Raw genomic sequence first — 22,419 nt, 5'->3', positions numbered from 1 at the left:
ATAAGGAACTTCGTTCCAAAAATTGACAATTCCGCTGAAAAGATAAAAATTAATAAGCAGCAAGTCAAGTTGTCCCAATCTCCTGAAATATTAGGCAGTTAACCTCTAGAAGCTGAAAAAATGTGTATCCATACTTCGACATCGGACATGCTGTGGATTACTCCTATGAAATTTAAAATTTTGGGGATTTCTCCTCTATCGTTCGGCTCCAGCAAGCATCATCACTGCTAGACGAAGATGAAATTAGATCTACTTCGACTCTTTCACGATCGGCAACCATAATTACACTGCTTTGACACCGACTCCCGATTTCAGTGCAATATTTTACGCAGTCAGTGCTAAATTCACGCACCCGAGCTGCTAGTGGAACACGCTGGAAATACGAGTCTACCACTAGTGCGCTCTCAGTTCACACTCACAATCAGTGCAACCAGTGGAAAACGCTATATGTTATGTTGTCTGCTTGAAAATGTGCGCTAAATGATCTCGAATACGATTGGTTAAAAATTGAAGACGACCTTCAATGGGCACGGGATGCACGGACATAGCTGCGCAAGAACACACCTTATCTTCTTTCAACATGTAATCACGGTGTAACGTCTAACAACGTTTGGCATTGTAAACTCATTCCCAACCATCAACTATGGTTACCGATATGCGTTTATTATCATGACCATCGAAACTTAAGTTGAAAATCTTATCTTGTGTCAGTGGCCGCTAAATCTCTGGTGTTTTCTGGTTGGGGACACACGGAAAACGCGAGCGTGGGCTGTTGAGGTTTTGTATCAGCAATTACCATAGTTTCACCTAATGGCTAAATATTCGAGTGATTCGGATACGGATAGAAGCAGTAGGCATCATAGAAAGCATCACGCAAGATCCAGGTATATATTTATTCGTCTTGGCATTGGCGTAACTATTACTATTTTGGTATTTGAGAAACGTGAGAATTGACATATATCTGTACCTTATTATTAATTTTCTTTCTGATAATATGCTATACTAATGTATGCCTTCAGGTCCACGAGTTCAAGTTCTAGCGACAGTTCATCTTATCGCAAAAAGTCCAAGCATGTGAAGGGTAAGCGACGTCACCGCTCTCGCTCCCGAAGCAGAGACAAGGAAAGATCGTCAAAATCCTACAAGTTGTCAAGAGGAAGCTCTAGGGATAGAGACCGGCGACGTTATCAGCCCAGGAGATCTAAATCTTATTCACCTGATAGAATCAAAAAAAAAATACGATCTGTATCAAGGGAGGCATCAACTAGTCGCTCCAGTAGTTCTCAGTCAAATGTGAAGTCTGTTGGCGCGGAAAAATTACAGCCGTTGGCTGTTAAAGGTATAATGAGAACTGATACACCGGGTAACTAAAAATTTTGTTGAGCATATTTTGGATTAATTCTCGTTTGGCATAGATCCGCTTTTATTAAGTCATAAAATGTTTTAGATGATTTCCCAATCGAGCCAAGGATCAAGGAAGCTATACTGGATGAAATAAATTCAGATAAATTTGTACCTAAGCAGTTCTCCTCGTCAGTTCAAAGTAGACAGACCAAATCAAGCAATATTGTTATCGATATTACAGCAGATACCATAAAACTCCCGACCATTGTTATGCTGACTGATTCATCGAACAATATTTTTCACACATCGGTAAATTGATAAATAAGATGGTCTTAACGTACAATAAACGTATTTTGAAGGTCACAGATTAATAAGATATTACTGTTTCTTGCAGATAATGTGTGACAATGAGGTCAGATTTGACAAATGGGTGAAGAAGTTATATACTTTACGTCAAAAGGCGATTGCAGATTCAGCTCACAGTAGTGTTACTTGACGTCTAAGTAATTTAGTTATTTGAGTAAATTATTAATCAATCAATAAATACATCAATTGATCTCTAAACGAAATGTACAACTCGGGAGGACTAGAATGGTAATGTTTAATACACGAAATAAAACGTGTGTATTCGCAGCTTTTAAAATTTCTGATATTACTGACAATGAATAAAACGTGTTTTTCTCCAACTTTGTGGAAGCAGTACCTTATTTATAAATGTCGGTTTCTGTAAGACTAATGTCATTAGCTGACAAGAAGCTAAACGTATAAGCTAGAAGTATAAGCTTTACTTTTACAGATGCAGCGTAAAAAAGAAAAGTCAAAATTAATGTATATTTTCAATATTCATGTGTAATACTGAATACCGCTAAGTAGTAAGAGCAATAATGGTTTTATTTTAATCATAATGTCAATGGCACGTATAATATTACAAACCAGTCGTATTTAATTTATATTCCGCACTTGAAGGCAAAAGTAACAATAGTTCAAATTTTTTTATTCGTCAGAAATTTGTTATGCTTTGGATCTTAGTTAGGATAAATGACATACATACGAAAATTACGCGTTGGTGATTATACGGAGTATTGTATCGCAAATACAAAACTGGTGGCTGTTGCATTTCATACGTCAACAGCTATTTGCTACATAGGTGATAAACTTTGAAATATATAATCAATTTTACGTATGTGGTTAAGCGATTTTGTCAAAATAGAACAATATATCCATCAAGATTCATGTTTAAAAACTGCAATTGGATCAAAGAAAGAATTAATTATAGACATATTCATATATATATATATATATATACACAACTGCAGAACAGTATATATATAACATATATATATAATATATATACTGTACTGGCATGCTACTCTGCAGTCTTGTATACCAAACAAAAAACTAGATATGCATAATCATTGATATATAATCCCCAGAACCAAATAAAAAGGGAAGAGCATAGATAATTCCAAATATAGCATCAATCATACGAATAATTATAATCATAGTAATGTAAAGAGTGCATACTGTATAATCCTGCATCATAACATGTATTTAACTTCGAATTAACACTAAACTATTGCTGTTTAATCTAGCGAGGAGTAATCTTACATGAGATATCTTATATTCTATTTAATTGAATTTTCTTCATATGCCATAATTTCATCCATATTTTCGATAGCCAGTTCCCATACATCTTTTCCTGAGAACTGGACAAAAGGTGCATCCTTCACGCTCCTTTTGTCAACTGCAATTTCACAGAGAAGTAGGATGACTGATACTGTTCGCAGAGTGGGGTTTATCAAATAATTGAGGTGTTTTGGTACATACCACTGTGAACAACTTTCTCTAATCTGTATGTTGGCATGTTACGGCATTCTCGAGCTATATAAGGTCCTAAGCCAGACAGATCGGTTATACGAGGAGTAACAACTTTCATTGTTTCACGAACAACTTCAGTGTCAACTTCGTAGTATCCTAAATTAAATAAGAGATAAACATAGGCATGAAGCATGATCAACAACTGAAGTAAAAACAGAATATGAGAAGTATTCAAACTACCTCTGTACATTTTGTTCACAAGATCGTACAAACTTCGTGGAGGTAGAACTCGCTCACGATTCAACGGCATAACAAAGCAGCGGTTACCGTCCACATCAATAATTCCTGTTTTGTTCTGAAAATAAGCCATTCATTATGTAAGTTTTGAAATGCATAAATTGTAATAACTAAGAAAAGGATGGTTACTGTGTTAAAGTCATGAATATATCGTCCTTGACGGCCACCACGTAGAATGGGGACATCGATCTTCTCGTAATCTTCGTTTTCAAGATCGATTTCCAGTCTTTCTGTCAAGTAGTTTTTTATGTCGTTTTGGAGCTCCATGGTTTTTTCAGCAAAAATAGCAGCATCCTCCTCCATATTGTTAGGGTCAGAGACCAAAGATTGAGAATTATCCAAAGCATCTTTCAAGTAAGGTGCTTTGTTAGATTCATAATATGGAATGTCACACCATCCACGGAATCTGTGCATTTGAACTCTTGCATATTGCTTGTATATGTAGACACCACCGATTACTCCAATGCTCATAACAAGAAGAGCAGTGAGAAACAAGCACAGCGTTGTCAGTGAATTCAGTCTCTGTGCTCTCTGACGACAACGCAAAACGTATCGTGTAGGTCGAGGAAGTGTAGCATATTGACTCTCTGGATCATCCTTAACGTCCCCCGGCTTTTGAGAAATATCAACAATTTTTTCACCATTTAATCAACATTTTCTTAGCATTAATATTTTTTAATTATTTTGAGCCATTGAACAAGTGATACAAATTGAAAAGCAATGAATTATAAAGTTAATGAAATATCGGCGTGGATTAAAGTGATGCTTCCTATCTGTTAATCATATAATTTATTTCAATAAGCTCATATTTCCTGACAGTTGAGTTGATGACCACTAAAGAGTAATTCTGTACTGTGGTTTGTGGTTGCACAGTGAATCTTTGTTTGTTGTTAATTCTCTTCGGAGTAAAATATTGACAAGTCAACGACTGTAATGTCATTACAGGTACAATGACAGTATCATATGAGGAATTTCAGACTACAACTTAAGATAAGATCAGCAGGCTTGACTATTTGTTTGACTGTTCCACAAGTGATAAGACTTTAATGACGTAAATACGCAGCAATCTACGGTTTATGATTTTCTCAAATGAACGCGCCGTTTGTAAAAAATATGAATTCACATACCAATTCTTAATGATGGAAAAGTACGGTTGGATACTTTTTGAACGTAAATATAAGAAAAAATGATAAAAGTTTGATATTTATAATACTAACTGGAGGTATCTCGTCCACAACCAATGGTAGCTCCACTATGTCCGCAGCTTTCTTCTCAGTGATGGCTTTAGTGATTATCGTCATCTCGATGTAAAACTTTCGGTGAAGTTATTTAACTCTTCTCGTCGTCAGCACAATAAATATACAAGTCAATTTATTCTGCAATTCTCGAAACTCACCCAATTCGCTTGGTGATTAAGTGGGGTAATGGAACTCGCGCAAGGCTTAAAGTCGATCGAAACACAACCGTGATCCGGACACCAATAACACAACGATACGACAGAATCACGTACTACCGCACACAGAGTGCATGATTGATCGGTGACAGCTGCGCAGCTAGCCTCCACCCACCCCTAGTCTTCCCGTCGCTACAAAATATCACGGCAATGAGAATCTCTAAGCCATCTAGGCGCAGAGAGCGGTACTTTCACGATTGGCAGCCTACCCAGGGTAGCATTATCTCAAAAGTTCGTGTTGTGACCGTCACATGCGCGCGTGCATGACTTTACCGGCTAATGTAGTTTAGTATCCTTGCCTGCCGGCAAACCACTATCTGTCTATTTCCGCAAGAAGAGTCCAAGTAATCAGTGAGAAAACCCGTGCATGTCGGTCGATTGACACGCTGCATCGCATACAACGATTATGCTCAATCCTGCCGTAAATTCGACTCATGTTGCACCAGCATGCATCAATCATGATTAATTCTACCGCAAATTGCTGCCAATTATGGTTTTACATGATCGGATATGCTACAGCAAATTCTACCTGGGCCAGGTAGCTTTCAGTCGCAAGTTCATATTGTGACCGTCACATACGCGCAGGCTAGATTCTGCCGCACTGATACTGTCTGACTGATATATTATCATTAGATTATTTATCAGAGCTCTGCCGGCAGACCACTATCTGACTGTTTCCGCAGTTGTGGGAAGACTTGAACATGTGCGCTACCATACTACGGTGCTGTATTAATGTATTCATTCCATAGACAATGTCTATGATTCATTCATGCATCAATACAGGTTATTTGAAAATCACATTACAGTTCGTGCACTCCCGAGAAAGGTAAAAGAACCGTTGAATCGCCACCTGCATATGAGAAATTGAAGTAATCAGTGAACAGCCGCGCTGCAGCAGCATGCAACAATCATGCCAAATATTGCTGTCAAGTGTTACCGAACGCGGTCTTGCATCATCGGATGCTACAGAAAATGTTACTTGGGCAAGCCTCCAGACAGAAAGTGATAATATTATATTCTCCTCTGAAACCCTATTGAACCCCGATCTTATAGGTTTGCGATAATTGTTTGACAAAAAATATCGTCTTTGCAAGTTAACGCTAAACCGATTACTACGATTCACTAATTTAAAAGTAATGACGCGATTTTTCATTGCGCTGTTTGAAAATTTCCAGGATTTGCGCTGTGACCACTTATGGCTCCGCGTGTGTTAGGACAGTAGACAAACAACTGTAATCATTTTACCAAAGCCTTGCGTCTAGCTAGTCACTACGATTGACAGAAATTGGTTTCCGAATTGTGAGCACGATGGCGCTGTTTGAAAATGGTAGTTGTAGAATTTTCGAGGGCCTGTAGTCTCTGCGTTTAGTCTGCCTTTAATCGGCGTCTCCGGTTTTAAGGGTGGGTCTGTCTTTTTGTGGGAGGGGTCGTACCGACGAACACGAGTAGGATTAATTGAAAATATAAGGACACTTTCGACGGAGAGCCTCTAGTCAGTAACGAGAGTCGATAGTGGACCCGGTCCAGGGTATTCGAACTTCGAACGAAGTGCGATTTCGTTAGACGACGATACGTTGAGGACGTACACATACGACATTGGTGATTACTACCGCGCGGTGGATGAATTTTCTTCAAGCCCTGTAGGGTCCATCCCTCATTCCCTTCCCCGTAGTCTGCCCGTCCGTTCGTTTTTCCCTTTCCCCCCTGGCCCTCTCTCCTTTGCCTCATTACACTACGTACCCCTCTGTTCATGGCTACAGAGTTCGGGGTGGGGGTAACAAGCTGTATTATCCTGCAGGATATTATACTCAGAGTTGAAAGTTAAGGAGAGACAGGAATTGGACAGAACTGAGCAGCTCCTTATATATCGAATCACCAAAAGATTACTGAAGTTTTATGCAGGAATATGTCAAGTTTAAAAATTGGTAAGAACTAACAATCGAATACCTCTAAAACTCTAGCACTGAAAGACTAGAATTGTAACTGCTTCCAGTTTTTTGAACGTATTCTTTATTTCATCCTCTGCAATGTAGCTGTGGAATTAATCACTCAAAGATAATTTTTGAGGCTATCTATGTTTGTAAATCCCTATCTTATTGTAATTTCTTAGAGTAATATTATATGAATTGTCTTTGCTTCCATTTTAACTTTCAAGCGTTCAACGATTAGTCATTAAGCTCAACTCGTTGGTATCTTTAACATTGGTCAGCTGACATTTTGCATGATTAATTTTCAACATGTTATAAGTGCATCAATAATGTGGATACTCGTTATCTGTATTGCAATATGATTTTTAAGTAAAGGCTCTTCTTGTAGCGCATTATAAAGTATTGGTCAATGCTAGCGGAAATGTATTATTATGTAGCTAAACTTATTGTAGAGATATATTGAGCTATTAAGATAGCTGTAGAGCAAATCTTTCATGTACAACCCATTCTTGTCATACATTTCATTCGCAACTCTGGTACTGTAGTGGTCTGTAAAATGTTACCCCCTTATTCACGACCACAACATATTAAATTCAAAGACAAACATATGCCGCCTGGTACTTGGATGTGCCTCTTTATTTAAGTTTTCAGCAACTATTATTTATTTCAATTACTTGGTATAATTAATGGCTGATTATTTTGTTTTCCTTAAAGTGTTGGCAATACACTTGCTTAATCTACCTTTGCGAACGATGGACCCTGAACCAAGAAATCAGAGGGTGTGCCAACAATAAAAAACAAAAAAAAGCTAAAGAATGAATGCCTGCTCCACTGACCCTGCCGACACAACACAAGCAGGCTTAAGATTCATTCACGTAGTACGTGAGTAGCCGATAACACGTGCCACTCTTCGACGTACATATCTCTATATTCGCACATGGCAGCCATGAAGCATGGTACGTCTTACAATTGTTTGCTTGTTGCTTTTCGATGTAGCCCGTATATTCTTTTGATTACTTACTACATTTTTGAGATTGAATACGTTTTCTCTTTGTTGTTTGTTTACTTTTGAATATTGTTATTTCGGAACACGGAATGAAAGAAAAAAAAAATCATAAAAAGTGAGTTTCTTTAGTGCTTAGATATATTGTTTGTATATGTTGTTTACAATTGTAATTAATAAAGCAATCTATTACCAATTATTATTCAATTCGAATTAAACATTCCATTTTATCACGAGAAGTTTGGTCCTATTATATTCAATTATGCTTTTAACCAAGGAGTAGCTTTTAGCAGAAGCAGTATGCCATCAATTGAGTGAAGTGTAATTGGATTTCATTCCTACAGGCAAGACCAGTCAGGACGACGTGTGCTACGTCGTCGCCAAGTACGATTATGGGGGACAAGGAGCCCAAGAATTGGATCTTCGTAAAAATGAACGATACTTATTGCTCGACGACTCCAAACATTGGTGGAGAGTTCAGAGTGCCAGGGGTCAAGCTGGGTATGTTCCAAGTAATTACGTCAAGAAGGAAAAGCCATCTCTGTTTGACAGTATCAAAAAAAAAGTCAAGAAAGGTTCAGGGTCAAAAACGTTACCATCGAGTAACTCACCCTCAAGAGCGGTCGAGTCGCCAACCATGGCTCGAAGATTACCCGCAGATCCGAGTGAAGCAATTGGAACAGCAGTTGTAAAATATAATTATCAAGCGCAGCAGGCAGATGAATTGTCATTGGTGAAAGGAACGCGGATTCTCATACTTGAGAAGAGTAATGACGGCTGGTGGAGAGGACAGAGTGGCACTCAGGCCGGTTGGTTTCCTTCAAATTATACTCAAGAAGAAGGAGATGCAGATGATACGTTGCACACTTATGCAATGGCAGAAAATGTGTTGGATATTGTTGTGGCTCTCTATTCATTTTCTTCCAACAATGATCAGGAGTTATCCTTTGAGAAAGGAGATCGTTTAGAAATCCTTGATCGTCCACCAGCTGATCCTGAATGGTACAAGGCTAGAAATGGCCAGGGACAAATTGGCTTGGTTCCTCGCAACTACTTACAAGAACTAAGTGAGTACTTGACACAACCTTACCGTGAGCGAGGAATGACAACCAGTGAAATTGGAGCTGGAGACTCATTGGAACGAAGGCCTGATCCAGGGGATAGACCCCATCTTGTTGGGAAGCCATGGTACTATGGAAGAATAACTCGATCTCAGTGCGACACTCTTCTAAATCAGCATGGTCAAGATGGGGATTTCCTCATTAGAGACAGTGAAACAAACGTGAGTTACTTTTGTATTCACAGTATGGGCATTACAGAAAAGCAAAGACAATAGCTAAAATATCAAATTGTATCAAATTCCTTTCACTTGTCTTATTTATATGAAATCCACCAATACCAAATTCACTCAAATAGTGGCTCATATTAATTTATGGATGTGCAATTTTCGATTTGTAATGAATATATAATATATTCAGGTAATCAGTGAACTTTTTCCAATACTGTTTGATATTTAAATTGGTGTGTGTAGATGGGAGATTACTCTGTATCACTCAAGGCACCAGGACGAAATAAACACTTCAGGGTACACGTGGAGGGTGCTTTGTATTGCATCGGGCAGCGGAAATTTCATACTCTCGATCAACTGGTGGATCATTACCAACGAGCTCCGATCTATACAAATAGACAAGGCGAGAAATTATTTTTAGTTCGTCCATTACCGAAGGGGAATCCCAGTAGCAATGGCTGCTAGACTAAAATAATGCAGCATTTTTTTTCTGTACGTAGGATTATCTTAATACCTAATACCTGCCTAGCGTAACAATTGATATGATTACGTTAAGCAGTATTTATACACGAGACTAACATAATTGGTGAGCTCATATATTAGTGTTTCTCTTATTTGTCTTTTATTACTAAATAATTTATTACCATAAGTAATATAATTAATGATAAATAATGAACGTTGGAGCTTCCAACTTTACAACATATTAGTAAAAGTAATGGCAGCTAAGCGAGCTGGTGGGAGATCATTCATTTAGTTGACGCCATGCTTCTTTATCTATTTAATTAATATTGTACTAAGGTGTTGCGTCGACTATGATGCTACTAGTAGAGAATGCCAACGTACCCATGCATACTCTAGCGCACGCAAGTATAACGATCAATTAATGATAATTATTAAACCATACGACGAGTAACCAGATCTATCAATATGGAATATACCGATTAAGTTAAAACAAAGACTAAGTGTTCATTTGTGATTTTGTATTTATTAGAACATTTTTAAGTAAATAAACCATATTTAAGTGTGCACACATCTTTCACCCATTATTGTCGTCATCTTCCGAAGTATTCCAAGTATCATTATCACCATTTCAAACACACTCTTTAAATTTATCATTGGGTTGTGTTAATGATGGACGGGTGAAAAGGTACTACGTCATAAAACCATAATATATCTGTATAATTAGTAACAAATATTATCTTTATTTAACGTGTATATTATATTCATAAATAAAAGTATCATTTACTTTTTTGTTATATGAATAAATGAGATTGGTGCTCTTAAAACGTAAAGTTGTTGGCACTAATTGCCAACAAAGTCATGTATATAAACAATTTTTTCGATACTATAAGTATTTTAGTTTTGCATTATTTGTTCGTAAGGTAATTATAAATTTAGGCTTGCATAATCATAAGAAAGGATTGTTCGTATTTCTTGTTGTCGTGCCAACACCGGATCCCACCTGAAAATAAAATTTATCAAGTTTAAGAATTTGATGTGAGTTCATCGTGTGTAAATGGAATTGGCGGTCATTTTTCATGACCCAACTTACCATGAATGGATTTGCGTGATAGGAAGTCACTTTTGGTTGCCATGCTTTGCTCGAAAACGGCGTCATCAACTGACTAGACGAAACTACGTCACCATTACCAGGTAATCCAACTCCAAACCATTGCTGCTCTGCTACGAAGAAATAAATTAAAAATCTACTTGCTATAAAACGATACTATTGAAAAATCATATATCAATGCACAACTGGGTCAGGTATTAGGTATCGTCAAACATAAATGTGATTTCTATACTGTTATACATTACCATTATTTGAAGAGAATTGGATTGTCCTGAAGGGATTGACTGAATTGCACGCATTGTCCATGGGTTGCGAATTGTTATTATTATTTATGCTATTTACCGTTGGCTGCCAAGCATTTTCGCTAGTGAACGGATTTGAAATTACATTTGTTGTTTGGTTATTGCCTCCCCAAATTTGATTCGTATCTACAAAATAGATGTATGAGAATTAAATGTAGCTGGATTGGTAAACTAGATATCCTTCACGCTGACTTACTGGTCGTATTGTGGGAGTCCCATACAGATGTCGGCGGAATCACCGGCTCCTCTTTCAATTGCGTTTGCTTCATTAGAGAGTCCAAATCTTTGAGCGCGGCATAACGATCTTCCGATGGTGGTTTGGTTATACCATTGAAATTTGCAAACGATCCTGTCACTTCGTTAGAAGAGAATGAGGAGTCCGTACCTAATTAAAAGAAGGACTACAATTAATACTGCTGAAAATATAAATTAAAAAAAAAGTAGGAATGTAAAAATTTGTTCTCACTTTTAGGAGAATTGAAGACAGGATTATTATCAAAATTGGCAAAGCTCGGCTGAGGTGTGAATTGTTGATTGAACTGTAAAGTGGGTGTAGCAGCTGAAAACGGATCTGGAACTTGACTGAAGTCGGCACCAAAGTCTACATTAAATGCCTTCGTCTTCACAGGTTCTGATTTTTTTGTTTTCTGAGCTTGTGAGGAGATTGGAGTTGTTGTCCCTGGTTGAGGAACTCGTGGTATTGCCGTTTCATTAGATTTTGCACTGGTCGTTGGCGATTTGTGAATTCGAGACCTCTTCAGAATAGATGGATCTAAATAATACCGTTTCAGTTCATACTTTGAAATCATTAGATCTTTCATCTTCTCTTCATCTTTTATGTCTAGGATTTTCGGAGTTGGTGGGTCTGCCAAACCAAGCCAAATTCTTCGACAATAATCATTCCCTCGTTCTTTAATATATTCAATTTCCTCAGGTATAAATGTCGCCATGGAAATTGACTTTACTCGGTGGGGTGGAGTTAGTCCTCTCCTGAAAAACATTATATCATTTTACTTGTGTACAAAATGAAAAAAAATTAATACGTAATTAAGTATTTTGTTTAGCTTTACGACTGGAGTATCCATTCTGTTTCCTGGCTTTTTTCACTGAAGTAAAGTTATTGAAATAATAGAATGAGCAATGTTTTACGATTGGATACTTTTACACCATACAAGTACAATTCTTTGAAGAAGTGATTGCTGATTTTGATTAAGACATGCCAAGCACTTAATGGTATGAATGAATTGTTGTTAACATAATCAATGAATAGTTCAGTGCGCAATAATCTCTTGGAAATTTTTAATTGTGTAGATAAAGTTCTTAGAAGGAAAAAAATCTTGGTATTCAGTGATAAGTAAATAAGAAAAATTTCAGTCCTGTAACAAGGGAAGCATGTGAATCCACAGCAGAGATAACGTGGGTGAGAGAGAGAGAGATAACTGATAGTTTGTAGTTTCCGTTCTCTTCTAACCTCTTCTAAAATGATATCAGAGATCAGCTGATAAACTAACAACTCGTGGGAAATTATTTTGACATTATTTGACAGAGCTCATCTGGTTCCCCATACGACGGTTAGTCCGAATAAAAATTAGATGAGAATGAAGGGGAATTGATAACATACAGGCTATAATCTGGGGCGAGAGAGGTAAGTGGGTTTAAAATTGAACTCGAGTAATGTTTGTTGGGACAGTAAACTGTGGAGTTTTAAATCAAGTCTACTTACAACATGCCAGAACATGACGTACAGACGAAGGAACCGATTGTCATATTTACGTAGGTGGGGCCTCTTTGACGACAATCGAAACATTCTTTGTTCCCTGGCTGTGCAACGAGCTCCCGTAATATTTTCAAGTTCTTTTCGTCCTGCTTTCTCTTCGCTGACGCCATGATTAATAACGTTGGTGAAATGTGAATTTCACGAGTGAATTTAGACCAGCACTCCTCTCGCGGACTCCTTTGGGAACTGACTCACTCACAAGAAGTCCAGTAGGCTTTGATTAAGGCTTCGATGCTCCACCTACATAGAGAAACAAACTTGCCTTATACATCTCTTCGTGAGAAACCTACTCCACTCCAAAGATAGATCATTTCAGTTTCAACACGTTGAAACGTCTGTGTTTTAGGTACTTTATGTTCAGCTTATTCAAATGTCACCTTGAATTTTTTTAGTTCTGAAGAAGTGTTTAAGGTTAGGTTTACTAATAAATGTAAATACCACCCAGTCCAGCAGAACAGATTCTTTGTAAACTTCTAATATGCCAAGTTTTATCTGCTCATCAAAGTATTACTGTGTAATTAAAAATCAAACAATTATAGACAACTTATATCCTTTTTCTTTTTTTTTACAGGTTATGTTTTGATCATCGATATTTAAACCATGGCACAAATACTCACATCACCATTAAGTACTCATAAGTGGGTACTTGAGATTGCATTTTCAAATAAAAATTTTATCAATAATTACTGTGCCATTTTTTATTTGCAGAGCTCCATTTCTAAAGGACAACCGTCAGTGCAGCTTAAGTGATTTAGATGTCGACATGTTTTTGAAAATATCTAACTACGAGGATACTGTTCGCCAACTAGATATATATTATGGCATAGGTGAGACATAACGGAATGGCTACTTGCACTATTTCACTTAGTCAAGGGCATAACGATACCTTCTCATTTTGTACAATGGTTACATTCAATTTGATTGACAGTGTGAGTTGTCATAGTCCATAAATCCTGACTTTTTCGTAATACTTCAGAAGACGTTAGAGGCATTGTGCTACTATTGTTCTAAATTTCCATCTGAATATGTACCTTTTTTAAAGCATTGTAAATCATAATGTGCTAAAAAAAATTTCACATAATTTTAACCACTTGTTGACAGTAAAAAGACAGTTATTGAGACATCAAAGCTGCATCACAGGCCTTTTTCCTCAAATTTCAAGTGACAAAGTTGTTGGCAGCGTTAGGGAAAGTATTTACTGTGCAGCAGCAATCTGGAGCTTGTATCAAGCCTACAGGTTCGTGTTGTCACTTAGTTAGTTATTAGTTCCCAACGTCAACAATCTCTGGAAGCACATGTTATTGGGGATGTTCTTTTATATATAGACGAATAGATGATGACAGAGGAAAATCTTACGAGCTTGGGCAGTCAGCCATAAAGTGTATGCGAGGTATACTTGAATGCTGGATAAAGCAGTCATCAAGAATCGAATTGTTCAAGCGCAATCAGTGCAACTTATTTGCTCTGCATTGTAAATTTCATTTAGTTACAGGCGATGAAATATTTCCAGATACAGATTATCACCATTTACAGGTACACTGTGTACTGGCTGAAATTAATTTGCTCGAGCTTCTACAACTACACCTTATAGTTTGATATTTATATTTTCTTGTACCATTACAGATCGATGTTGTTTCTCTTTACCTGATTTTTCTGGTTCAAATGATATCATCGGGCTTGCAAATAATATATACGCAGGACGAAGTAGCTTTTGTACAGAACTTGGTATACTATGTTGAGCGAGCCTATCGCACACCAGATTTTGGTATTTGGGAACGGGGTAGCCGTTACAATGACGGAACACCTGAGATACATGCCAGTTCCATTGGTATGGCTAAAAGCGCACTGGAAGCCATAAATGGATGTAATTTGTTTGGAGAAAAAGGAGCATCCTGGTCCGTTATATATGTCGACATCGATGCTCATAATAGGAACCGCAGCATTTTTGAAACAATGCTCCCAAGAGAATCTAGTTCAAAGGTAACAAGTGTTCAATTAGTGTGTAAGAACATTTTGACAAAAAAATTACTTTTTCAAAGGATTTTTTAGAACCGAATCTTGATTTTAGAGTGTCGATGCTGCCTTGCTTCCTACTATTTCGTTTCCAGCATTTGCAACTCATGAAGAAAATTTATACAATGAAACTAAGGCAAATATAATACGCAGACTGCAAGGCAATTATGGTTTCAAACGATTTGGTAGGGATGGGTATAAGACTGTGCTTGAAGAAACACATCGTCGGTACTATAAGCAAGGACAAATTAAGGTTTGGATCCGATATAATTTTGTAGTTACATACATTTTATGATAAATGTATGCAAGTTGAAGCTTTTCCACAGGAATTTGACAACATCGAGTGTGAGTGGCCATTATTTTATATTTTCATGATCATTGATGGCGTATTCAAAACTCTTCCAGAGCAAGTTGAAGAGTATCAAAACCTGTTGAAATTGAGACTTCATAAAGACGTTAATGGAGGTAAGCCCTTCCCATCTCCTTTCCAGTGATTTTGCTAATGAGAATTTTTTCACGCTTCTCTCTCGATTTCAAACATTTTTATAACTCGTACGATCTAACATTCACAGATCCTGTGATACCCATGTATTACTTTGTCCCTGAAGAAAATATTGAAGTAGAAAAAGCGCAGCCAGGCAGTGCACTGCGAATGTCCAGCATCGAAGGTAGTGGGCAGAAATCAACTGGCGAAGCAGAGAATGTAACCCTTTACTTGTGGAACCAAGCTATGTTCGTAATTGCACAGTTGTTAACAGCTGGTTTGTTGCACATTAATGAGTTGGATCCAATTCGACGTTATCTTCCGTCTTACAATAGGCCACGTAGAGCGGGTAGATACTCTGCGTTTCAGGTAGGCTTTACGAATATTTATCAATGATTTCATTTTTACAGTACAAAAATCTTTATCAAAAAATTTTTTGGATTTAATCGATGAATTGCAATACTTATACTTAAATTTGAACATACTAAAACTTGAAATAAATAGAAAACATGACATCATACAATGAATATTTGTTGTTGTGAGCACTATTTTGAGATAATTAATACAACTAAAGCTAATCCTATTCTTCTTACGTTTCATTCAGGCAAAGCCCAGCATTGTAAGTAATTCACTGTATATGCCTGCAGTAGTGTAGCTTTGTATGTCACTGTCGATTTGATCGATGTTTACCGAGAATTTATTTATCCTTTAATTCAATTGTAAACTCAGACTTTTTGTGACAGGCTTAATAACAGTAGACTTTCATTTATTTATATTTTTTTATTCTTTTCATATTCTAATTGACGATCGATAGAAAAATCTATTTTTTTGTTCATTAATCATTTATTTTAAGCTCACTTTTGATTATTACCACTATCTACTCGTTCTCGGCATGTTCTTCTACACTAATCTACACTGCAAAATTTCCGTTGCTGCCATTCAATACAGCTGTAAAAACAAGAATTATAATTATTCAGAAAGTCAGTTGAATCTGCGAACTTTTACAGTGAGAAATTTCTGATCTCTTATTGCAATTAGCGGTTGAATCTACACTGATTTTTGTATTAAGAGCTTCTGAAATGTGTTAATATGTACGGAAGCAAATGCACTGTGACATTACATTTCTCGTAGTTGATTAATGCACGATTTACCTTTTCCGCGATTGAACCTACAAGTTACTGCAATTTCTTTCTATAATCTATAGTAACTCTTCTAGGGGACGCACACAGATCTGGTTGTACAGATAGTTTTAATCGCAGAGTCCATGAGGCTGCAGGCTATGATGGCTACATATGGTATTCAAACACAGACACCTCATGAAGTAGAACCTGTACAAATCTGGTCATCCACTCAATTGGTTAAAGTCTATGAACAACTTGGAGTCAATAAGAAATTAGATCTGCGTGGTCGACCTGCAAGGCCGGTTGGTTCCCTAGGCACTAGTAAGGTATATTAAATTACCAATCATTTTTGTAATCGGATTGAAAACCAACTTGTGATTTTTTTTTCATTACTTGCCAATTTTCTGGCCAGGTGTACAGAGTTTGCGGTATGACGGTCTTATGCTATCCCTTGATATTCGAAGTTTCTGAATTTTATTTATATCGGGATATGGCACTACTGATTGATGACATCAAAACGGAGCTGCAATTTGTTGGCAGATATTGGAGACTCTCTGGCCGGCCTACCGTCTGTCTTCTTATAAGAGAAGAACACATGCGGTACTGGCATAATAAATTTTATGCAATTTGAAAGTCGATAATATGTGTTGAAATTAACACTGACCTAATTATACAGCTAATCAATTTTTTATTGAGAAGTACAGAACAAAAATATACATAGTTTTCAAGAGGATCTGCATAAAATATTATTCTTGTTAATTATGATTCTAGTGACCCACAATTTAAACAAATGTTGGATTTATTTGCAATGTTGAAAAAAGGATACTGTGATGGAACTAAAGTAAGAATTGGACGCTTGCAAAATCTGATCTCGTCTTCATGCATTGGTAACTAATTTCCTTGATACGATATAAGAATACTACATAGTAGACTACATAGACTGCATTAATACATTCCAATATTTTATCTATATGTAGAGCATTTAGACTTCATGGATACCATGGACACTGATCTATCGCTTACGCAATTCCGACAACTAGAACATGACTACATTGGATATCAGAGTTTGACAGATGTACCCCGGGCACTGTCGTATTCTGAAGAATTAAAAGAATATTCCGTGAGTAAAAATACTTCATTTATTGAGAACATTTATTCCAACACAATCATGTTTTAGAAATACATGAAAGAGCCATTATGCAACATATTAGACGAAATTCGAAATACAGATGGACTGTACGCTAAATGTCAGCTTTATGGCATCTTGTTGAAACGTGAAGGCATTGACTACAAATGTAATGGACTGACAGGTACGATTTTCTTCATATTTCAATAGATTTACTTGAATCTTATCATCTGTGCGTTTTGTGTATTCATCAATGCTGTTGCATGTCTAGAAAGACAACTAATTTTCATTGTATTATCACAATTGAAAACTAACAATATGATGGAACTGAATAATTTTCAGTTCAACCACAAATACATTACCATCGTTTTAGTGGGTGATCACCTCAGGGGTTTGTATCAGCAGGCTGGTGGCCTCAGATATTGGATGGCAATCCGTTACTGTAGTAGTATGCTGCATCACACTGTCGACAGTATTAGTCCGTTTATCACAGGCGTCCTTGTCAATGGAAAACAGGTAAAATCAGATCAATCGGATAAATTCATAAACGATGGTAATTTACTAATTTAATCGGTCTATTTATAAATTTCAGATAACAGTTGGTGTGGTAGGTCAAGAAGAAACTGTGTTCGATAAACCAATGACTCCTGCTGAGATCCAGTCCGTTATGTATTCTACGATTCAACCTCATGACATAATTCAAGCTGTCCTTCAACAGGAGGTTCTACTTTATTGCGGTAGACTTATCGGCACCAATCCAGAAATGTTTAAAGGCATTCTTAAAATACGTGTTGGGTAAAGTACAACATTTGAATATGACACTTGAAGTAGTTGACCGAAAATATAGCTAACAGATATCAAATTTAAAATACATAGTTGGGTGCTAGAAGCTGTCAAACTCTATGTGCAAATGTTTGGAAAGAACCCAAAACCCATTGAGAACTATAGCCCCTACGAAGTTAGACGATTCTTGATGAAAGTGCTGACCATCAAGGATTGGGCAGTTACACAGAAGTAAGTTCAGATTTGTTTAGAAACAGTTAATTATTTTGTGCCATGCATTATTGCGTATTGCACATTTTATTTCAGTTTGAGCATATTAGGTAGAAGGAAGATTGAAGGATGCCTGTGCAGAGTGCCTGCAAACTTTTACAACCAGGTATGGGAAGTTCTGGTTCGTTGTCCTTTTGGGATTACTGTCAATGGGCGAGATTTGGCCCAAAAGCCAACATTATTTAATATGACGCGATCGGAGCTTACATTTGCACTCCTAGTTGAATCTATTCTCAATCATATTCCATTACCGGAATATCGCCAGCTGGTCGTTGAGGTAGGTATTTTTATTCACAATCAAAGATTAATTAAAGTGAGCATTCTATATTGTTCATATTTCTTACAGCTTTTGACTATTGTGTCAACGATACTATTGCGAAACCCTGAGCTCAAATTTCAGAAACAATTAGATCTGAACAAGCTTGTTGAAGATGCATTCATCATGTACTGTAAGGTGTGTAAGGTCAATTATGCGTTAAAAAATCCAATTTTGGAAATTTTTTCATATTCCCCTCAAATGTCTGATTTCAGGACCAGAATATAGATAAGAGCAAAGACATGACTCCGTTATTTTCTGCACATTTCACAATTACAACAGGATACCTTGCTCGGGCAGTAGTCAATGATGTCCTCATTGGTGGATGCTTTTCCACTGCTCTAAATGTACAGGACAGTGTTGAAGCTGATGAAATGTGTAAGATTACATAACTAAGATAAGACATATTTCTCCTCATTCAAGTTTCAGCCTTTATAGCTTCTATACAAATATGCTATTGATGAAAACTTAACTTTGAAAATTTAGTTGAAAAAAAATAACTTTATGAATTTGGACTTTCTGATAAATTTAGCAAATGCAACCATATATTGTGCTATACAATTGTATTAAAATTTCAATACATGTAGAATGAAACGATGATTTAAATGCACAAATTAAAAATAACTACTCTCTTAATATTAAGAAACATCTCAGTATAAAAATATAGGTTATTGCTAACTAAGTAGACATGTAATTGAATCATAATCATTTATTTACATAATTTATAATAACCTTTACGTATTCATTGAAGATATTTTGCAATGGATTATCTTTTCGCAAAGTTTGTGTCCATTGCTCGTCTTGACCTCTGGATATTATTCATATTGGCTTTGATCCTTGATTCGACGGTTCCTACCTCAGCCGCAACAGCTAATTGTTTTCTGAAATCACGAAAATCCAAGATGCACATCAGATGAATTACATCAGCAGAGAGTACCAATATATTCGATAGGTAAAGCATTCTGGGTTCATTTAACTCACCTGATGAATTCTTTGTTGTAAGTTTTATCACTAATTTCCCGTTTTTCCTCATCACGATACCTCTTCACATTTTGTTCTCGTTCCTTATCTCTCCATGACGCATTGACCATCATTTCTTGTCTTCGTCTTTCCTTTTCATCTTCTGTCAGCTTTTCTCGCTTAGGTGGTACCCAACGTTTCTCTGCCACTTTTTTTTCATGCGGTTTCACCGTATCTAAATGATTAGACTTACCAGATGGTACAATTTTAGTTCCGTCAGACCTCTGAAATTTAAAATATTAGTTTCTTAACATATGATTCAAGGGGAAACTTCAAATTTTCACTTGAGTAACGGATCAGATATACCTGAAGCACAAAAATCTTCTACTTACTATCAGACCATAATTTCCTCTTGATTTCATGTGGTGTTCTTCTTCGTCATTACTGCTATATTCAGGACTGTGTAATCTTTTTGTTTCTGACCTTAAAGACTTGCTGGATTTCCTACCAAAGTCATTTGAATTTCGACGTCGTTTGGTTTGGTGTCTATTTTTTTGGAATCCTTCAGTGTCGTTAACACTACCCGTTCTTTTGTGCTTGTCCTTAGACCCTGAGGCCTCTTCCTCGTGACTGTAACTATTATTTTTATATCTCCTTCGATCCACTCGCTCATGTCCTCTTTCAATATCATAGCTAGTGACTCTCGACTTATGGCTGCGTTTTTTAAATTCATTTTCATCAATGCTAGGCTGTTTCTTCCACGATTTATCTTTTGAGTTTGTTTTTCTTTCCATTTCTTCATCCTCACTGGTTTCTTGAGAATCGCTCGACTTTTTACTCTCCTTTTTCTTCTTTTGTTTTTGCAGCTTTTTCACGGACATTAGTAGGTCTTTTTCATTTATTTTATTTTTAAGCTTATTATACTTTGCAGCTAATAAATTGTCCAAGTCTTTATCACTGTCGCTACCTTCAGAATCATGCTTACTTTGCTTCTTGCTTTTCCTTTTTTTATGCTTTTTTTCAGCCTTACTTTTTGTTGCTTGCTCTTCCAACTGTATACAAAATACAAATGATATGTTGCCCAAAATTGCTGTACTACTATATTGATTTAATTGAACAACTCACTAGCTGTTTAAGCTGCTTCAGTTTAACAGGATTTTTCAACAACTGACTCCGACTTTCCATCTCTTTTTTTTTTATAGCATACAATGGATCTTCTTGTAATTTTCTGGCTAAATCCACTTGTTCATTGCCCGAAAAGAATCTTAGTGATGGTGGTATGCATTCTGCAGAGGAAAAACAAGTGAAAGATAACCACAATAGCAAATTTTCTATATAGACAAAGCACTTAGCGAAAATGCTATAGTTGAACCTCGATTCTGCAGACTTTCCGCCCCTATCACATGAGAAAGAATCTGCGGTAGCACCAGAATTGGTTCTCTAAATTGTCCGTAGAATTGAGGTCCGACTGTATTTAGATGATTAAGCAACCCTATTTGAATTATCCAAAGAGATATACAATTGGAGTAGAATTATGCTGCGCAAAAATTTACTGGGCACGGTGTTAGTAGTTGATCCAATCCTTCATAGTTTTAGATATTCCAAACCAGATAACATCGTTAACAGATGTTACTGTTGTGGTATTTGGAAAACTACAACAACTTATGGACTGAACTCTTTCTGATATAATCCACACTAGTCCTGGGGGACTTTATTCCAAACTGAAATTCTTTCCGCGACTCGAATAGAGTTACAGTGTTATGTGTGGGTTCACTGACAACTACAAACGGCTCATTTCTTTAATTATTTGAACCTTGGCAATTTACCATATTCTACATGATTTTTGGGTGCACGATTTTGCTCCGCTTCTTTCTCAGCCTGAGCCATCTGTTCAAATGGTTTATCGATAGCGCGTCCTAACAGATAATCTTCCCGATTTAACATTTGATTAGGCCCCTGATACATCCAGTCTAATTTTTTATCCTCTTTTTTCTCAATTACGCCTTGGTCCATGGCATATTTTGTCATATCTTCTCGATCTTTCTCCATCTCAATCTCACGCTTTAACTCCGCTATTCTTTTCTTTTCCTGGCTGTTCTGCTGCTCCGCTTTCCACACCTTTTCCATATTTTTCATTGTAGAAGGATGCCATGACTTCTTCAAATTCTACATAATTACATAGTCAAACACGTTATTATAAGAAATTTTATGTTTATATTATGAAACCTGGGTTATGGAAAAAAACAATGCAAGAAATTCGGAGTCATCAAGGTAGGAAAAAAATTATTATATTGTAGGTTATTACATTTTATTCAACTACTTACAAGGTCTCCGCCTCCCATCTTTGAAAATCGGTGGTAAATTCGGAGCTTTCTTACTGTTCTTCGAATGCCTCACAATTTCCACGCAGCAGATTATGAACTTATGTCAATAATACTGACACAACTGAACATTCACTCACAAATAATCGTTGAGAAGATATGAAAACCACAAAGTAGTAATATGGAAAACCACAGGAAAATTACTAGGATCCTTTGCCTACTGCGTAGAAACGGAAAAAAATGGA

General features: G+C 36.7%; 6 protein-coding genes across 21 annotated transcripts; 3 read left to right on the top strand and 3 right to left on the bottom strand.

Annotated features, from left to right (window-relative positions):
* Positions 1-506: 506 nt before the first annotated feature.
* LOC124298495 (serine/Arginine-related protein 53-like) lies at positions 507-2,030 on the top strand. 2 transcript variants are annotated; one of them, XM_046750583.1, is made up of 4 exons: positions 507-884; positions 1,020-1,363; positions 1,448-1,653; positions 1,739-2,030. In XM_046750583.1, the coding sequence occupies exons 1-4, from the start codon at positions 811-813 to the stop codon at positions 1,838-1,840; spliced, it is 726 nt and encodes a 241-aa protein (XP_046606539.1). In that variant the 5' UTR covers positions 507-810; the 3' UTR covers positions 1,841-2,030. The 2 variants fall into 2 exon arrangements, with proteins under 2 accessions (XP_046606539.1, XP_046606540.1); XM_046750584.1 differs by having other exon boundaries at positions 509-884; positions 1,020-1,339.
* Positions 2,031-2,217: 187 nt separating this feature from the next.
* Positions 2,218-5,003, bottom strand: LOC124298494 (integral membrane protein 2C). The gene is made up of 5 exons (XM_046750582.1): positions 4,677-5,003; positions 3,589-4,071; positions 3,403-3,517; positions 3,172-3,318; positions 2,218-3,088 (listed from the first exon to the last, which is right to left on the bottom strand). The coding sequence occupies exons 1-5, from the start codon at positions 4,758-4,760 to the stop codon at positions 2,970-2,972; spliced, it is 948 nt and encodes a 315-aa protein (XP_046606538.1). The 5' UTR covers positions 4,761-5,003; the 3' UTR covers positions 2,218-2,969.
* Positions 5,004-6,247: 1,244 nt separating this feature from the next.
* Positions 6,248-10,589, top strand: LOC124298493 (cytoplasmic protein NCK1). Its single transcript, XM_046750581.1, has 4 exons — positions 6,248-6,837; positions 7,555-7,796; positions 8,188-9,125; positions 9,375-10,589. The coding sequence occupies exons 2-4, from the start codon at positions 7,778-7,780 to the stop codon at positions 9,594-9,596; spliced, it is 1,179 nt and encodes a 392-aa protein (XP_046606537.1). The 5' UTR covers positions 6,248-6,837; positions 7,555-7,777; the 3' UTR covers positions 9,597-10,589.
* On the bottom strand, positions 10,456-12,989 carry LOC124298490 (arf-GAP domain and FG repeat-containing protein 1). 3 transcript variants are annotated; one of them, XM_046750577.1, is made up of 6 exons: positions 12,727-12,988; positions 11,470-11,993; positions 11,200-11,388; positions 10,947-11,129; positions 10,684-10,814; positions 10,456-10,593 (listed from the first exon to the last, which is right to left on the bottom strand). In XM_046750577.1, the coding sequence occupies exons 1-6, from the start codon at positions 12,888-12,890 to the stop codon at positions 10,540-10,542; spliced, it is 1,245 nt and encodes a 414-aa protein (XP_046606533.1). In that variant the 5' UTR covers positions 12,891-12,988; the 3' UTR covers positions 10,456-10,539. The 3 variants fall into 3 exon arrangements, with proteins under 3 accessions (XP_046606533.1, XP_046606534.1, XP_046606535.1); XM_046750578.1 differs by having other exon boundaries at positions 10,684-10,811; positions 12,727-12,987; XM_046750579.1 differs by lacking the exon at positions 10,456-10,593 and having other exon boundaries at positions 10,720-10,857; positions 12,727-12,989.
* A 10-nt stretch (positions 12,990-12,999) lies between these two features.
* LOC124298488 (probable phosphorylase b kinase regulatory subunit beta) lies at positions 13,000-19,293 on the top strand. 12 transcript variants are annotated; one of them, XM_046750566.1, is made up of 21 exons: positions 13,000-13,126; positions 13,352-13,418; positions 13,489-13,607; positions 13,882-14,017; positions 14,106-14,313; positions 14,404-14,760; positions 14,849-15,046; positions 15,120-15,258; positions 15,366-15,646; positions 15,882-15,896; positions 16,494-16,724; positions 16,811-16,998; positions 17,170-17,285; positions 17,376-17,518; positions 17,576-17,708; positions 17,898-18,040; positions 18,117-18,319; positions 18,401-18,538; positions 18,614-18,854; positions 18,924-19,031; positions 19,109-19,293. In XM_046750566.1, the coding sequence occupies exons 2-21, from the start codon at positions 13,381-13,383 to the stop codon at positions 19,283-19,285; spliced, it is 3,312 nt and encodes a 1,103-aa protein (XP_046606522.1). In that variant the 5' UTR covers positions 13,000-13,126; positions 13,352-13,380; the 3' UTR covers positions 19,286-19,293. The 12 variants fall into 12 exon arrangements, with proteins under 12 accessions (XP_046606522.1, XP_046606521.1, XP_046606519.1 ...); XM_046750565.1 differs by lacking the exon at positions 13,000-13,126 and adding an exon at positions 13,142-13,191; XM_046750563.1 differs by lacking the exon at positions 13,000-13,126 and adding an exon at positions 13,146-13,210.
* Positions 15,266-22,377, bottom strand: LOC124298489 (pre-mRNA-splicing factor CWC25 homolog). Of its 2 annotated transcripts, none has more exons than XM_046750576.1 (7): positions 22,178-22,377; positions 21,680-22,019; positions 20,979-21,139; positions 20,246-20,905; positions 19,875-20,137; positions 19,626-19,774; positions 15,266-15,276 (listed from the first exon to the last, which is right to left on the bottom strand). In XM_046750576.1, the coding sequence occupies exons 1-6, from the start codon at positions 22,193-22,195 to the stop codon at positions 19,660-19,662; spliced, it is 1,557 nt and encodes a 518-aa protein (XP_046606532.1). In that variant the 5' UTR covers positions 22,196-22,377; the 3' UTR covers positions 15,266-15,276; positions 19,626-19,659. The 2 variants fall into 2 exon arrangements, with proteins under 2 accessions (XP_046606532.1, XP_046606531.1); XM_046750575.1 differs by lacking the exon at positions 15,266-15,276 and adding an exon at positions 18,153-19,259.
* Positions 22,378-22,419: the final 42 nt, after the last annotated feature.

The sequence above is a fragment of the Neodiprion virginianus genome, chromosome 2 (assembly GCF_021901495.1).
Source record: "Neodiprion virginianus isolate iyNeoVirg1 chromosome 2, iyNeoVirg1.1, whole genome shotgun sequence".
Lineage (NCBI taxonomy): Eukaryota > Metazoa > Arthropoda > Insecta > Hymenoptera > Diprionidae > Neodiprion > Neodiprion virginianus.
The sequence above is the reverse complement of the archived record's forward strand: the minus strand, read 5'-3'. Positions and strand labels throughout refer to the sequence as shown.

What these genes read in the sequence shown, in the direction of transcription:
- LOC124298489 (XM_046750576.1), bottom strand. An exon ending in CAAAAATCATGTAGAATATG is followed by an intron (nt 21,140 to 21,679) that starts GTAAATTGCCAA and finishes TTTCCTCTGCAG; the next exon opens with AATGCATACCACCATCACTA. An exon ending in TGAAGCAGCTTAAACAGCTA is followed by an intron (nt 20,906 to 20,978) that starts GTGAGTTGTTCA and finishes TTTTGTATACAG; the next exon opens with TTGGAAGAGCAAGCAACAAA.
- LOC124298490 (XM_046750577.1), bottom strand. Translation starts at nt 12,890, where the DNA reads ATGGCGTCAGCGAAGAGAAAGCAGGACGAAAAGAACTTGAAAATATTA. An exon ending in GGACTCCCACAATACGACCA is followed by an intron (nt 11,130 to 11,199) that starts GTAAGTCAGCGT and finishes TCTATTTTGTAG; the next exon opens with ATACGAATCAAATTTGGGGA. An exon ending in ATCACGCAAATCCATTCATG is followed by an intron (nt 10,594 to 10,683) that starts GTAAGTTGGGTC and finishes TTTTATTTTCAG; the next exon opens with GTGGGATCCGGTGTTGGCAC.
- LOC124298493 (XM_046750581.1), top strand. An exon ending in TTAGAGACAGTGAAACAAAC is followed by an intron (nt 9,126 to 9,374) that starts GTGAGTTACTTT and finishes TGGTGTGTGTAG; the next exon opens with ATGGGAGATTACTCTGTATC.
- LOC124298494 (XM_046750582.1), bottom strand. Translation starts at nt 4,760, where the DNA reads ATGACGATAATCACTAAAGCCATCACTGAGAAGAAAGCTGCGGACATA. An exon ending in TGTGAACAAAATGTACAGAG is followed by an intron (nt 3,319 to 3,402) that starts GTAGTTTGAATA and finishes TATTTAATTTAG; the next exon opens with GATACTACGAAGTTGACACT. An exon ending in AGAGAAAGTTGTTCACAGTG is followed by an intron (nt 3,089 to 3,171) that starts GTATGTACCAAA and finishes GTGAAATTGCAG; the next exon opens with TTGACAAAAGGAGCGTGAAG.
- LOC124298495 (XM_046750583.1), top strand. Translation starts at nt 811, where the DNA reads ATGGCTAAATATTCGAGTGATTCGGATACGGATAGAAGCAGTAGGCAT. An exon ending in AATGAGAACTGATACACCGG is followed by an intron (nt 1,364 to 1,447) that starts GTAACTAAAAAT and finishes AAAATGTTTTAG; the next exon opens with ATGATTTCCCAATCGAGCCA. An exon ending in ACAATATTTTTCACACATCG is followed by an intron (nt 1,654 to 1,738) that starts GTAAATTGATAA and finishes TGTTTCTTGCAG; the next exon opens with ATAATGTGTGACAATGAGGT.
- LOC124298488 (XM_046750566.1), top strand. Translation starts at nt 13,381, where the DNA reads ATGGCACAAATACTCACATCACCATTAAGTACTCATAA. An exon ending in CAAGAGAATCTAGTTCAAAG is followed by an intron (nt 14,761 to 14,848) that starts GTAACAAGTGTT and finishes TCTTGATTTTAG; the next exon opens with AGTGTCGATGCTGCCTTGCT. An exon ending in CATTCATCATGTACTGTAAG is followed by an intron (nt 19,032 to 19,108) that starts GTGTGTAAGGTC and finishes GTCTGATTTCAG; the next exon opens with GACCAGAATATAGATAAGAG.